This window comes from Oncorhynchus kisutch, linkage group LG3, assembly GCF_002021735.2.
Source record: "Oncorhynchus kisutch isolate 150728-3 linkage group LG3, Okis_V2, whole genome shotgun sequence".
Lineage (NCBI taxonomy): Eukaryota > Metazoa > Chordata > Actinopteri > Salmoniformes > Salmonidae > Oncorhynchus > Oncorhynchus kisutch.
The window spans coordinates 45,616,581-45,633,242 of NC_034176.2; the positions used below are offsets into that span (position 1 = coordinate 45,616,581).

General features: G+C 44.1%; 1 protein-coding gene across 3 annotated transcripts in view; it reads right to left on the minus strand.

Annotated features, from left to right (window-relative positions):
- The window catches only part of LOC109883768 (kremen protein 1), a 119,228-nt gene extending 105,351 nt beyond the window's left edge, over positions 1–13,877 (minus strand). The window contains exon 1 of one of the 3 annotated variants that reach the window (XM_031807036.1): positions 13,538–13,877. In XM_031807036.1, coding sequence (XP_031662896.1) covers positions 13,538–13,619 — 82 coding nt within the window. In that variant the 5' untranslated portion in view covers positions 13,620–13,877. Of the gene's footprint in view, positions 1–8,645; positions 9,583–13,537 lie in introns of those variants that run through there. The other 2 variants (XM_031807042.1, XM_020475803.2) reach the window with 2 other exon arrangements.
- Between the last annotated feature and the right edge of the window lie 2,785 nt (positions 13,878–16,662).

A 16,662-nucleotide genomic window follows, 5' to 3' on the forward strand; every position in this document is an offset into this window, starting at 1 on the left:
GAGAAGGAAAGAGAGAGAGAGAAGGAAAGAGAGAGAGAGAAGGAAAGAGAGAATGCAGTGCAGAGATGTTGATGTATTGTGCAACAACAGTATAGATAAAGTTCTATTTTTATTTATTTTTTCTAAAGGGTCAGGACAGTGAAGTACAGTTGAAATTGGACATGTCCAGGCACAAAACATCCCTGATTGATCTTGACCTACATTTAACACAAAAATGTCCCAAGAAAAGTCCTAGCTGGCAGCAGAGACAGAAAAAAAGATCAACGAATATACTCCCATCACCTAAACATTGTTTATGTCCTCCGGTCTTGGCAGTTGAGCATTGGACACACACACACACATGCACGTGCGCACACACAAAAACCAAGCAGATGCTTGACAGCTTAATTCTATGTAGAGGAGAAGAGGAGAACGGAGAAGAGGAGAGAGCTGCCTTGCCGGATCAGGCCAGACTGAGTGACATAGTGAACATAAAACCACCTTGTTTGGGGCCCTCTTTCTTTTCTCTCTTCTCACAACACGCTTTACATAATCATCACATCTGTCAAGTCCCCAATCTACTACCTAGATAGAGGATCGCTGCCCCATTCGACTCCTCATCCGACGAAGTGTCTCTGACGTTAAGAGATGAGACAGGACAGGGCCTCTGGCAGAAAGCGAATCTGACTCTGACACGGGGCGGGGAGGGAAAGAAAGAGGGAGGAAGGGCGGTAGGGAAAGAAAAATGGAAAAGAAGTGAGATGCAAAGACTTGCAGAGACTTTCTGACACATGAGAAGATGACAGGGATGGCTTGCACAAGGTGAAAGAGAAAGAGATGAAAAGGAGTAAGAGCAGAGAAAGACAGAATAACAGAGAGAGAGAGAGAGAGAGGGGACGGACGGACGGACGGACGGACGGACGGACGGACGGACGGACGGACGGACGGACGGACGGACAGACAGACAGACAGACAGACAGACAGACAGACAGACAGACAGACAGACAGACAGACAGACAGACAGACAGACAGACAGACAGACAGACAGACAGACAGACAGACAGACAGACAGACAGACAGACAGACAGACAGTAAGTAAAAGGGCTCCTGATCAAACACACAGAAGCCTTTGAAATCCTCTGTGGAACATGACAAAAAAAAAACATTCACAGCTACAGCTAGTCTAGAATCAGGCTTGGTAATAATAATCCCGATCAGGACAGTGTACAATAAGGCTCCGTCCGTCTGGGTCTGTGGTTGCAATGGTAGCCTGTCCCAGGGCGTCGGCCGTAACCTGACCTCTGCAGGGCACCACCCAGGGGTCAACAGGAAGTAGCTACTGGGCCAGCGGCCGAACGCTAAGCCACATAACACAGACCAATGTTTCCTACTTCCAGCCAAACTGAACTCACTTTCAGCCAAATAAATATGAGTATTCCACTGAACTTCGGGCAGCCGTCGCAAGTCAGGGCATGCTGCAGAGTACTGGGAATGTAGGCAAATAGGGAGCACTCATACTCTCTCTTTCACTATAATATCTGCTCTGTCTCGGTCTCCCTCTCTCTGTTTCTATATATCTCTCCATTTCCCATGTCTCTCTCTTCTCTTCCTCCTTCTCCACCCTTAAACTCTTTGCCTTTCCTAACACAACCTCTCCAAGCCCCAATACTTCTGTCTCCATTCACGCAAACACATTGTTAGCATTGCTAACAGTACTGATGGCCTGATTCCCCTAGGTTAGCGCATGAGACAACAATAGGCTAGGGATAGGATAGCAATTAGATCCTAGCATATTATAGTACTAAGCTGCTAGTAATGCCCAGCCTGATTTCTCACTGCGGTGTGCCAGCTAGGCTTTGGCGGTATCCAGACTGTCATACCTTCATACTGACCTTGTGCCATCTTGGGATATTCGGTATTATCGGCACTGAACAAATGGGGCTCTTTTTTTCAAACCGCTGTAATCCGAAGGCTAGCAATGCTAACAAGTACATGTCAAATCTCGCAGAGAATGCTAACTAAATGCTAACGAGTGCACTGCGAACATTTTATATAGTCTCTGACCTGAACTATTCGCAGGACAGACGTCCCAGCTAATAAAGTTACACAAGTAACTCAAAAATGCTACTCACAGTTTGCTGCACGCACAAGACAAATATTACACAACAGAGCTGTTGATCCAGGAGGGAATTCTCTGCTGTTACCAAGAAAAGCTTGATTTCGCAAAAAAAATATTTTTTGCAAAACAGATTAACAACTGCAGAGCACTTAGCACATTTTAGAACTAAACTTCATAAGATATCCACCTGGCAAACATTTAGTTGTGAATTCCATACTGTAACTGCATCACCTGACACGTGCTGCACAACAGTGATAAAAGGCTCCGGTCTCAGTTTGTTGTGTGTTGTAAACAAACACCACATGGACTGGAGACTAGCGGACTTCTATCTGGAAACATATTGATGTTAGTTTAATTAGTGTGTTTTGTTTCCCTGTTGAAGTGAACATCTTCTGGCTTTCCATCAAAGACTTATGAGGGCAACATATGGGCCGGGGGATGCACTGATTATACATAGGAGAGGAGAGGAGAGGAGAGGAGAGGAGAGGAGAGGAGAGGAGAGGAGAGGAGAGGAGAGGAGAGGAGAGGAGAGGAGAGGAGAGGAGAGGAGAGGAGAGGAGAGGAGAGGAGAGGAGAGGAGCACAAACACACACACACACAAACAAGCACACCGCTCCACATACATTCAGTGGTTCACCAGTGTCTGCTGCACTGAAGCCCATCCGTGGCTAAGAGGTTAGAGTGCCCCCCCCCCCCCCCCCCCCCCCCCCCAAAAAGGACCACAAGGGCCACATATGAAGCCTATAACCTCCTGACACTCCCTGTGCTGAGCAAGATGGGTTAAACACACGCATGCTCGCGCGCACACATGCATTGTGTCCCCCCCATCTGTCTCCATCTACCTCTCTATCTCCCTCCTCCTGCCAACACATGGTCACATATCCCCCCCGACGGCCTCACTGTTATCCTCAAAGAGGACCCAGCCCCTACAGCCCCATCATCGGCTATGTCCCAAATGGCACCCTATTCCCTCCATGCCCATCCCCATCTCCATCCCCATCTCCATCCCCATCTCCATCTCCATCTCCATCCTCATTCCCATCCCCATCTCCATCCCCATCCCCATCTCTATCCCCATCCCCATGCCCATCCCCATGCCCATCCCCATCTCCATCCCCATCTCCATCCCCATCCCCATCTCCATGCCCATCTCCATGACCATCCCCATCTCCATCCCCATCCCCATCCTCATTCCCATCCCCATCTCCATCCCCATCCCCATCCCCATCTCCATGCCCATCTCCATGCCCATCCCAATCTCCATCCCCATCCCCATCTCCATCCCCATCCCCATCTCCATCCTCATCCCCATCCCCATCTCCATCTCCATGCCCATCTCCATGCCCATCCCCATCCCCATCTCCATCTCCATCCCCATCCCCATCTCCATCTCCATGCCCATCCCCATCTCCATGCCCATCCCCATCCCCATCTCCATGCCCATCCCCATCTCCATGCCCATCCCCATCCCCATCTCCATGCCCATCCCCATCTCCATCCCCATCTCCATCTCCATGCCCATCCCCATCTCCATCCCCATCCCCATCTCCATGCCCATCCCCATCTCCATCCCCATCCTACTCAAACAGTCAGTCAGACTGTGACATAACCCAGTCAAAAAATATGTTGCATGGGCGGCAGTTACGGGACCTAACTAGATACAGACCCAGGGAAGAGTGAGGGGATGGGGGGGCGAGGCAACACCTGGGATGTATGGGGGTAGAGAGCGAAAGGGATGGAGGAGAGGAAGGATGGGGGGGGGGGGGAAGTAGGAGAGAGGGGAAGAGAGAAGGGCGAGAGAGGGGGGAGAGGAGGCAACACTTGGATTGGACGGGGAGAAAGGAGGGAGACTACGGGGAAAGGGGAGTCAGGGGTGAGGACATTGTGGTGACCCCTTTAAAACCTGAGCAGGAACATGGGGAGTTTATGAAGTCACTGGATGTCATAGGGCCTAGACCCTTCCTCTACACACACACACACAACTTGAGCCAGAAACTTGAGTAGTCATCACAAAGCCCATTAATCCGTGTCTGTTTTGTAGCTTGCTTGCCAGAGTGGGAGAAAAAAACATTACACAAACAGTTACAACCTAGCATGGACCGTTTATCGGTTACCACACTGTGCGCTGTTGGCCACACACACACACACACACACACACACACACACACACACACACACACACACACACACACACACACACACACACACACACACACACACACACTAACACAGCTCCTCTCCAGGCCAGTAATGTATCTGGCTGTCTGCTCTGCAATGCTCCTGACAGAGTGCAGTCTCTGTGAACTAGGCTGTGTTCTGCTGTTAACCTGGCCCAGGATGTGTCTCGGAGCAGGAGCAGGGGAGAGCAAGAGAGAGTGGTGAGGTTGCCTGACACAGCAGGAGTCGGAGTAGGAGCGAGGGGTCACGTTGCCAGATATGGTAGACTTAGGTAGCAGGAGAAAGCCATTTGGTTGCCAAATTCTGCTGCTCTCACAGAGACAGCTAGGGGAGTCAGTCTGGACTGGAAGGAAATCCATTACTAGACACTCACTCTCCTCACTCCGGTCTTAACGGTCTTAGCCGCTAGGCTAGCATACACACACGTACACACAAAGGAGCACAAGCACATATACTCCACACACCATACATATTGACACTAATCCAAACTCCTCTACTTTATATGATTTTCATCTAAATGCAGTTGATGTCAGAACGTCATGCTGTTGCTTCATATGCAGCAAGTCAGATGCTCTCTCTGAACAGCGAACACTCCTAACATGTCACATTAGCTCAGTCTTACAAGTTAGATCATGCAACTCTACATCACTATGAAGACTTCACAGCACAAGATAAGTAATGGCAAACCTAACGCTCTCTCCTGTTCAATAATTTCCAAACGCCATGACATTTTGCCCCTAATATCCTGCCTGGATAACCACATCATGTTTTCACCTGGCCTTATTTCTGACAGTTCAGTCGCCTTCCGTTTTCCTCAGATATTCCTTTGTCAAACACCTACACCGGAAGTGCACACAAGGGGTGTTATTTTATACGTTTTTTGGGACTCACAAAGCTATTTAGGCAACAGGGATCTTGATCCAGGAGGGGATTGAATGTCTCTAGTCTGGGTACCAGTCTTTTTAGCTAACATTCCACTCTTTTTCTCTCCAGGGCTCCCGAGTGGCGCAGTGGTCTAAGGCATTGCATCTCAGTGCAAGAGGCATCCCTACAGTCCCTGATTCAAATCCATGCTGAATCACATCTGGCCGTGATTGGGAGTCCCATAGGGCGTTGCACAATTGGCCCAGCATTGACTGGGTTTAGCCGGTGTAGACCGTGATTGTAAATAAGAATTTGTTCTTAACTGACTTGCCTAGTTAAATAAAGTTGAAATAAATCAAAGATAAATGTCATTGCCAGAGAGGCTGGCATCCACGTTCTATATGCAGGTGGAGTTGGTAGTTGGAAATAATCGGAATATTTTCCATGACAACATGTGGAGCCTCAAAAACTAAATTTGAATTATAACAAAGTAAAAAACAAACATGTAGCTGTTAGCTAGGCAAGTTGTTGTATTTTGAGGCTTACCTTTTGTGGTTGGAATTGCAGTATGTATTGAGTTTGAGAATTTAGACATGAGCTAGCACTTACAACTTTTGACAGACTGGTTTTGCATGTACAAACAAAAAACAGTTGCTTAGCAACCGGATACCAACCTGTTCTGTGAAGAAGAAAAAAGTGAAGAGTTACAATATTTGAATAATCGTTGTGATTGGAGGATAGCTGTGAGGGTTATCGAATCAACTCCTCTGTTCTCCTCGAGCTCATTAACGATAAGTATAACTATAACGTATAGTCATAGGCAGTGGCGTAGCATGCACCCCTGCAAGGGTTAGGTTTCAATTTCAACAGTAAACTGTCCAAGCCTAATGATGTGATGCAGAAAAATACACTACATGGCCAAAGGTATGTGGACACGTGCTCGTCAAACATCTCATTTCAAAATCATGGGCATTAATATATAGTTGGTCCCCACGTTGCTGCTATAACAGCCTCCACTCTTCTGGGAAGGCTTTCCACTAGATGTTGGAACATTGCTGCAGGGGACTGAAGAGCATTAGTTGGGCACTGATGTCAGACGATTAGGCCTGGCTCGCAGTCGGCGTTCCAATTCATCTCAAAGGTGTTCGAGGGGGTTGAGGTGAGGGGTCTGTGCAGGACAGGCAAGTTCTTCCACACCAATCTCGACAAGCCACTTCTGTATGGACCTCACTTTGTTCACTGGGGCATTGTCATGCTCAAACAGGAGAGAGCCTTCCCCAAAGTGTTGACACAAAGTTGGAAGCACAGAATTGTCTAGAATGTATTTGTATGCTGTAGCGTTAAGGTTTCCCTTCACTAGAACTAAGGGGCCTAGCCCGACCCATAAAAAACAGCCCCAAACCATTATGCATTCGGGCAGGTGGTGTTCTCCTGGCACCCGCCAAACCCAGATTCATCCGCCAGACTGCCCGATGGTGAAGCGTGATTCATCACTCCAGAGATACTCCACTGCTCCAGAGTCCAATGGCAGCGAGATTTACACCACTCCAGCATTGCGCATGGTGATCTTAGGCTTGTGTGAGGCTGCTCGGCCATGGAAACCCAACCCAGCTCCCGACGAAGAGTTATTGTTCAGACGTTGCTTCCAGAGACAGTTTGGAACTCGGTAATTAGTGTTGCAACCGAGGACAGACGATTTCAGCACTCGGCAGTCCCGTTCTGTGAGCTTGTGTAGCCTACCACTTTGTGGCAGAGACGTTGTTGCTCCTAGACTATTCCACTTCACAATAACAGCACTTACAGTTGACCGGGGGAGCTCTAGCAGGGCAGACATTTGATGAACTGACTTGATGGAAAGGTAGCATCAAATAACAGTGCCACGTGGAAAATCACTGAACTCTTCAGTACGGGCCATTCTACTGCCAATGTTTGTCTATTTTATACACCTGTCGGCAATGGGAATGGCCATACATGCACTCAAAGATATTCAGCTGGCCTTGCAGTTATGATTTTTGTTTTGTTTTGTTGTATTTCTGAAACCTTTTTAAGAATTTTTCTGGTAGATGTTTTCTAAAACCCCTTTTCCATCTGTTTATCCAGAAATCAATGCCTTTACTTATGCCTAATTTTTAAGATGGAAAATGGTGGGAAAAATGCATCTATGCCTTTTATATAGACTTTTAGCTTTCATTTAACACCCAAACCTCACATGTTGGTGCTCATGGGTCCTTTTCGATGGAAATACCCTACTGCAGGGTTTTCCCCAAACTCGGTCCTGGGGCCCCCCTGGGTACATGTTTTGGTTTATGCCCTAGAACTACACAGCTGATTCAAATAGCCTCATTAGACTCACCTGGACTCAATCACCTGCCTGATTACCTTCCCTATATATGTCACTCCCTTTGGTTCTTTCCCTAGGCATTATAGTTTCTGTTCCGTTGTTTCATGTCTGTACACAACTCGTGTTTCTTGTTTTGGTCCTTGTGTTATTTATTATTAAAAGTCACAATTGGCCAAGCATCGTCCGGGTTAGGGGAGGGCATGGCCGGTAGGGATGTCCTTGTCCCATTGCACACTAGCGACTCCTGACATGGTCGCCAGGTGTAACTACCAATGAAATTGGGGAGAAAATGGGGTAAAAAAAATGTTTTGAAACGGAGTTTAAGAATACAGTTGCATGGTATTTGTGTAATTTCTCTGCAGTGTTCATTTGTGTTTTTCCGTCTGAATACGGAAGGTAAATTGAAGTTGGTATGTCTCAGCGTCTGACTGTGTATAACAAGGAAGGCTTCAAGTTCATATTCTGGAAGGAGGGAATCCAATGTCACTGTGGGGAGTCCACATTGTATTACAATGTAGCCAACTCAACCCATTCATAAGGAATGAAATAAATAACAGCCAATGGCCCACTGTCAACCCGATACCTTGGACAATATTGCATTATTAGCCTACTTTATATTACAATGATTGGATATTATTAAAGTTGCCTATATTGAATCATTTATACACATTTCAGAATACAGTCAATGACCTACAACGTCTGTGGTGGGTAATAAGAATGCACCATCCACAAGAGCATTTGTCATAAGAAAATTGACTTTCTGTTCCTTTCTGAATTTAACCAGTGACAGGTAGCAGCATCCTTTCAGCACCTGCAACGATGTACAGTAGGCTATACAAAACATTCCAGTAGACAGGTCGGGAGACGCATAGAAAGAATTATGTGTAATGCTCTGTTGTACGCTACAAGTGCAGAACATTGTAGCATATTCACGGGCTACGATATGTGCACAAATTCAGTCATACAGTAAATTACATCCGCAAAGAATTTCACACGAATAGCCTCATCTTTCCATTGAGCGTCTAGGGAGGAAATTATCAGGCGGCTCAAAAAAGTACGCAGCGTACCTCGTAACTTTTAAACGGTTTCTGGTAGCGGATGTGTTGGATAAAGACACACACTGGGAGAAGAAACAACAGCAGAATACGTTTCTGATCAACTTACCAGTGTCGAACTGTCTGGAAGCAGTCGAAGATAGAAACCCAACTAGTAGAAGGGCAGCAGTAATTGTCAAAAATGAATCCATCGCTCCAGTCTTTGAGAAAGAAAGAGCGGGGACTTGTCTTGGGTAGGGTACAGTCGTGTTCCCGAACGGAGCAGAGAGTGTTCGGAGCTTCGGACGCAGGTGAACTGTTGTTCTGAACGCAGCCTGATGCGGACTGATGTGGCCAGTCGTTTTGTGTGGGTAGAGGTGTCGTTCCTAGTTCGCGTTTAAAGTCTGTGAAGTGAACTCCAAGGCAGGCAGGTCTAAACACACAGAGAAACAAGAGAGATAGTAGAAAGCAAGCAGGGGATCCTAGTCAGGTTCCCGTGCCTCAGCCGGTTCGACAGGTTCCCGCACCTCACCATAAGCGACCGGTTCCTGGTCCTCGGGACCGACCCTCTGGTCGGTGTCCTGCGCACGTGTCAGGGAGGGGTTACAGTCACGCATACTCCCTCTCCAGCACTCGAGGTCGTCAGGCTGCTCATTATTGCGCACACCTGTCACCATCGATACCCGGATCAGTGCCTCATCAGACTCACCTGGATTCAATCACCTGTCTGATTACCTTCCCTATATATGTCACTCCCTTTGGTTCTTTCCCTAGGCATTATAGTTTCTGTTCCGTTGTTTCATGTCTGTACGCAACTTGTGTTTCTTGTTTTGTTCCTTGTGTTATTTATTATTAAAAGTCACTCCCTGAACTTGCTTCTCGACTCCCCCGAACACAAACGTCAACAACAGAATAATAACTGCCTGACACATACACACACACACACACACACACCGCGAAAGCAAACATCACCATCTTTCAGCTTTCAGCAAAACTCAAAACTTCACTGTTACACCTTTGACATGAAACGACTTCCATTTGTGTGTACGAGTGTCTCTGCGGCTGCCATGCAAGCTTTCTCTCTCTGAGCTTTGCTCCTGGTTGGTTAGAGAGGAGAATGGTATGTCGGAGTCCAAGCGGCTGGGCCCGTATATAAAGCCCTTAAAGACACTCAGCTCTGAAAGCCAATGTGTGCGTCCCAAATGGAACCCTATTCCCTTTATAGTGCACTACTTTTGACCAGGGCCCATTGGGCTCTGGTCAAAAGAAGTGCACTATACTGTATAGGCAATAGGGTGACATTTGAGATGCAGTAAGTGTAAAAAGGAGGCAGAGATGATGAGTGTTTAAGCCTCAGCTATATATCTTCCTTCAACACCTACGACACAGTAAGCCTGTGCTTGGCAATTCTACGGAAATTGAATTATGCCCCAAAAAAACACAGATTTTAACAAACCATACTCTATGCAACTCTATGCAACTCTCAACTCTTTGGGGTGGGAGGTAGCCTAGTGGTTATAGTGTTGGACTAGTAACTGAAAGGTTACTAGATCGAATCCCTGAGCTGACAAGGTAAAAATCTGTCATTCTGCCCCTGTACAAGGCAGTTAACCCACTGTTCCTAGGCTGTCAATGTAAATAAAAATGTGTTCTTAACTGACTAACCTAGTTAAATTTGTTTTAAAAAATGCACAAGGACTAATTTTAACAATGTCCACTGAAAAATGTACAAAAACAAATTTCTTGGAAGAACTATGAAAATGCTAACTTTAGTAAAGGAATTACGGTCAAATGTCTGTCAGGTGTTTATGTGACCACGTTTTCCAAAACCTCTGTTAAATATCTGCCCTAAATTAAGATTCAAAGATGTCTGCAGAAAGAATGGGGTGTCAGCTATGACATGGCAACTTGAGTTTGAAAAAAATCAATTTTGGTTATTGAACTACAGTAAGTGAATTGGATTTACACCAGGTAACGGAATTATGCTAACAGAATTACATCATGGGTCCCTGATCTGCACTACAGAAATGCATAATTATAGATACGAATGTCATTCTCCTCATGTTTCACAAGTTTTGACCCAGTGCAGCACAGTAGAGTAGAGTGCAGTACAATACAGCACAGCAGAGTAGGGTAGAGTTCAGTACAGTGCAGTAAAGTCGATTTAGTTCAGTACAGTAGAATATTCTGGACTCTACTGTACTATACTCTACTTTTCTTTACTGTACTGTATTGTACTACTGTATCGGACTGTACTCTACTGTGCTCTACTCACTGTACTATATTGTATTTGTACTTTGTGTTGTACTGTAGTCTACTGTGCTCTGCTATCTGTACAGTTCTGTACTCAGTACTGTGCTATATTGTACAGTACTATACTGTTCTTTACTCACTGTATTGTAGTCTACTGTACTGTGCTATCCAAACTTGTGAAACTTAAGTTCAGAATTGGTCCAGTGTGAACGTTACGTTTTTTATTTTTTTTATCACTTTTTTGTGTGTGCAATTTTCACAAGTATATGGTACATTTTCATCACTCTTAGTACAAAACTCCAAACAGACCATCAAAAAAGTAGTTGTTTCAAAACACTATGTACATTTTTAATTGACTAAGTACAACACAAAATCATACAGTAGATTTTTTACCAAACTTAATCAGTGTATCATCAGGAAATACATGTTTCGCATTGCAATACATGTTCATATAAAGTAATTGCCTTTCATAACACAATGTGAACATTACTTTTCATATGATTCTTTTATCTTTTGTTAAAATGCATTTTACTGTTACTTAATGCGACTGCTCTTAATTTATGATCACTTAAATGTTTGATAAACCTATATATATTTACATGTAAACCGGTTAGATTTTGAAAAGTAAATGTATGTCTGTAAAGTAGAAACATAAAAGTATGATATATGTACTACTATGATGATAACTCAAATGTACTACCATGATGATGACAATTAAGTTTATTTTTATCTGATATTGACAGGATCAGAAATGTACCGTATGTAACAAATCAACTAAAAGTTTATTGGTTGTGTACACAGATTTGCAGATGTTACAGCAGGTGCAGGGAAATGCTTGTATTTCTAGCTCCTTTAGTGCAGTAATACAATCTCAATACACAATTCATCCCAAAAGGTCCAAACAAGAAGGAAATGCATCCCCTATACAGTAAACATTTCCCCAAAATGAAGTTAATAGGGTCTTTTGGATGGGGGGAGGTTCACACTGTGTGTGTGTGTGAGTGAGTGAGTGAGTGAGTGAGTGAGTGAGTGAGTGAGTGAGTGAGTGAGTGAGTGAGTGAGTGAGTGAGTGAGTGAGTGAGTGAGTGAGTGAGTGAGTGAGTGAGTGAAATAGTGAGTGAAATAGTGAGTGAGTGAGTCAGAGACAGAGAAATGTATAAAGGCCTTCAGTTAGCTTTCATTTAACACCCAATGTGATATGCTCCTATAAACCTCATATGTTGGTGCTCATGGGTCCTTTTCGATGGAAATGTCCTACTGCAGGGTTTTCCCCAAACTCGGTCCTGGGGACCCCCTGGGTACATGTGTTGGTTTATGCCCTAGAACTACACAGCTGATTCAAATAACCGATTCATCATCAAGCTTTTATTATTTGACTCAGCTGTATGGTGCTAGGGTAAAAACCAATATGTTATCCCCACGTTAGGGAAACCCTGCCCTACTGCATAGTTACAGTAGAGATGACGACCCTCTCTGTACTGTACAGGAGACAAGATTTAAAAGGACAATCTGCTTCAGCATGAATTCAAGTTGTATGAGTGGCACACAGGAAACTCTGTGTGTGTGTGATGTGTTTGTGTATGTGTGCATGCGTGCGTGCGTGCGTATGCCTGTGCGTGTCGTCTACACTCGGAAACGTTCCTTCTACTTGATCTAAAATGTATTTGGGTGAAAACATCCAAAATAGACAGAACATCATCACCGCACTGAGTTTTGCTCTATAACAAATATGCAACAGAAAACAGAATAGATTTTCCAGATGCAAAGAATGTATAAAATATGATTATATACCCAATATCTATTATGCAGAGGGTACATAGATATTGTACAGTTAACATACAGAATACTTTAGGCCAGACTTCAGTATTCTGGGCTAGGGTTCTCTGTCCATTGCAAGCAAAGAGGGGGGAATACCATTGTTTACAGTGGTAATGCATAGGTACACATGGGAGCACTAGCATATGTAGCACAGATGGTCAAACATCTCATTGGAATCAAAAAAGTATCATTAAAAAGAGGAAAGCAGGAGGATTTTCTGTTTAGACATTAAACACATCACACATTACAGCACCAGAAATGTTGGCTTATGTGGTCATCAATATTAAATATTACAATTCTTTATTTTTCTCTTGAAACGAGGGAATCCAATGTCACTGTGGGGAGTCCACGTTGTATTACAATGTAGCCAACTCAACCCATTCATAAGGAATGAAATAAATAACGGCCAATGACTCTGGCCCACTGTCAACCCGATACCTTGGACAATATTGCATTATTAGCCTACTTTATATTACAATGATTGGATATTATTACAGTAGCCTATATTGAATAATTTATACACATTTGTCATAAGAAAATGGACTTTCTGTTCCTTTCTGAATTTAACCAGTGACAGGTAGCAGCAGCCTTTCAGCATCTGCAACGATGTACAGTAGGCTATACAAAACATTCCAGTAGACAGGTCGGGAGACGCATAGAAAGAATTATGTGTAATGCTCTGTTGTACGCTACAAGTGCAGAACATTGTAGCATATTCACGGGCTACGATATGTGCACAAATTCAGTCATACAGTAAATTACACCCGCAAAGAATTTCACACGAATAGCCTCATCTTTCTATTGAGCGTCTAGGGAGGAAATTATCAGGCGGCTCAAAAAAGTACGCAGCGTACCTCGTAACTTTTAAACGGTTTCTGGTAGCGGATGTGTTGGATAAAGACACACACTGGGAGAAGAAACAACAGCAGAATACGTTTCTGATCAACTTACCAGTGTCGAACTGTCTGGAAGCAGTCGAAGATAGAAACCCAACTAGTAGAAGGGTAGCAGTAATTGTCAAAAATGAATCCATCGCTCCAGTCTTTGAGAAAGAAAGAGCGGGGACTTGTCTTGGGTAGGGTACAGTCGTGTTCCCGAACGGAGCAGAGAGTGTTCGGAGCTTCGGACGCAGGTGAACTGTTGTTCTGAACGCAGCCTGATGCGGACTGATGCGGCCAGTCGTTTTGTGTGGGTAGAGGTGTCGTTCCTAGTTCGCGTTTAAAGTCTGTGAAGTGAACTCCAAGGCAGGCAGGTCTCAACACACAGACACAAGAGAGATAGTAGAAAGCAAGCAGGGGATCCTATTTCGAATCATGTGACAGGAAATCGTGGCAATGGATTCAACCTGCAGCGTTGGGCAGTGAGAGTGTGTGTGTGAGAGAGAGAGAGAGAGAGATAATAAAGCCCATTGAATTAAATTGAGAGCGAGTAAATTGGGAGTCATTGAGGGTTTGCATGTCAGAGCAGTTTTAGTGCCTCAGTAAAATAATAACACATGAATAACACTGGTTCATTCATTCCACTTTCTTTTATCAGGGAATAAGGTTGAGAATAGATGAGGAGTCAAGTTGGAATTCAGCCAGGGACACTGGGGTTAACACCCCTACTGTCACAAATGACTTGGGATCTTCAGTGACCACAGAGCCAGGACCTTGGTTTAGTTTGACTTGATGTGCAAGACTTACTGAAACTCTTTGAAGCGCTCTGTAACTCACTGAAAGTCTCTGAAACGTACTGTTCCTGACACACAGCTACTACCATTTACTGTGGAGAACTGATTATGTCCACACAGTCTGGAGTCTGAAATGAGAGGCTCAGTGTAAGGATGAGTAGATGGAGAAAGCAATTTATTCTCATTTCAAAAGGTTTCTTCCATCACTATACTGACCATGCTATAGTTCTGTTCCTGTAAGTTACCCTCAGGGCGTGCCAGGATGAACCTTGACATATTCAATGATCCTGCTCCATTTTGAGACAAAGTGGGACGTAAATCCGGAAGTCCCTGTAAAATGTGTTGTATTGAAAAACAAATTATGTTTACAGTATCTTATTCGCAATAGAAATTTGGTTCCGGGCTATTGGAGGGGGTGAAACCACATTTTTTTGAAGCAAATAAAAAGCTTAGAATGGAGTTAAAACATAAGCAGCCTTGAACTTTTATTTGGATAGATGCTCTACAGACTATCTACAGTAACATTTCAACTAACTATCTACTAACCTTAACCCTAACCCTAACCTTAATCCTTATCCTAACCCTACATTTTCATACACCTAACCGTAACGTTAGCAAGCCGTTGCTTAGCAACAATAGTTTATTGATAGTATGACCATCAGTAGAGCATCTACAGATGGAAAATCCTGACTATTCAAATAAAGTGCGACCACCCTTTTTTTTAAAACCATTTATAGCATAGTAATCAGTTATCATGCAGAAAACAGGTGCAGAATTATACTTTAGTCCCAAATGCTCGAGAAAAATTATACCGCTTGACCTTCTCTCACTACCTCCCAAACGTTGTAAGCAGAACAGCACCCTCATGTGTTCATCATAATATCACAATTAGGAAGCATTGCTGTCCTCTGCTCTGTCGGACACATGAACGCATGTACGCACACACACACACACACACACACACACACACACACACACACACACACACACACACACACACACACACACACACACACACACACACACACACACACACACACACACACACACACACACACACACAGAGTCAGAAAACATTCAGGACCCTAAAATAGAATATCCATTATGATCTTACCAACCTCACCAACAGAAATATGACATAGTTGCCAGAACTCACAGAGTTGGCTGGTTGGTTGGGTTGTTTGGGAGGGTACACTATACTATATAACACTGCACTGGGAAAGTAATACTTCTGGGTGACTCGTGACCTTTGGAGATGAAAGATACAAAGTATCCTCAAGCTGCTACATGGCCACCATAAGACCACACTGCCTTTAAGTCGACACTACAGTGGATCTCTACATACAGTCTATGATTCACAAATGTATTCATTTTTTGGAAAACCAAATAATTATTAATAAAAACAGTCAATATCAACTATTCTAAGGGACACTAAAATCCTTGTTTCATACAGTAATAATACAAGACGGAAGAAGGGCCATAATATTGTACATTGACTTCTTTAAGCTATTAGAATATTCTCTGTGTGCCATTTTCATACTTTTCAAAATTTCTACTGAATCCCATTAAAATACTTATTTTACTCCCATTACTCCTCACTACTATTACTCCTGTCATAGAGGATAACGATGATAAGCAGCCTACGGTGAGCAGGGTTGGAGCCTTTGTCTATCCTCGTCTCTGTGTGGAATCACGTTGTTCCTCTCCTCTCCTCTCCTCTCCTGTCTGTACACGCTGCCTGGTTGCATTCCTTGTGGTCAACTGGAGTTACAGCAACCCTGCTATTTGTCTTTCATCCTGCACTCTCCTGCTGAAACACTGTATGCCCTCTTACATGCATACATCAAATTTGCACTTTAGGGTTCAGTGGGGTGAGCCAAGACTAGTCATATCTACAGACGATCCGGAGTGGAGTGTAAGTGCTCATAGTGATTATATTTCAGTGAACCCTATATTTCTGAAATTACATGATTTTTCTGAGGTGAAAATGTCTAGGATAGGGGGGCTCTCATTGGTGTTTACATTCTAGAGTCTTATGAGTTGGGCATAACCTTGCGAAGGAGAAATATGCGTAACACGAACATGAAAATGTAAATGCAATTGCCTTATTAGATGAGCTGTTTTATTACCCAAGAGCAATAGAGATAGAGCGAGAGACGGAAAGAAAGAGGGACAGAGAGAAAAAGAGAGACAGAGAGAAAAATAGAGAGAGACGGAGAGAGGGAGAGAGAGGCTGAGAAAGAGAGAGAGAGACTGAGAAAGGGAGAGAGAGACTGAGAAAGGGAGAGAGAGACTGAGAAAGAGAGAGAGACTGAGAAAGGGAGAGAGAGACTGAGAAAGGGAGAGAGAAAGAGAGAGAGACAGAAAAATAGAGAGAGACGGAGAGAGGGAGAGAGAGAGACAG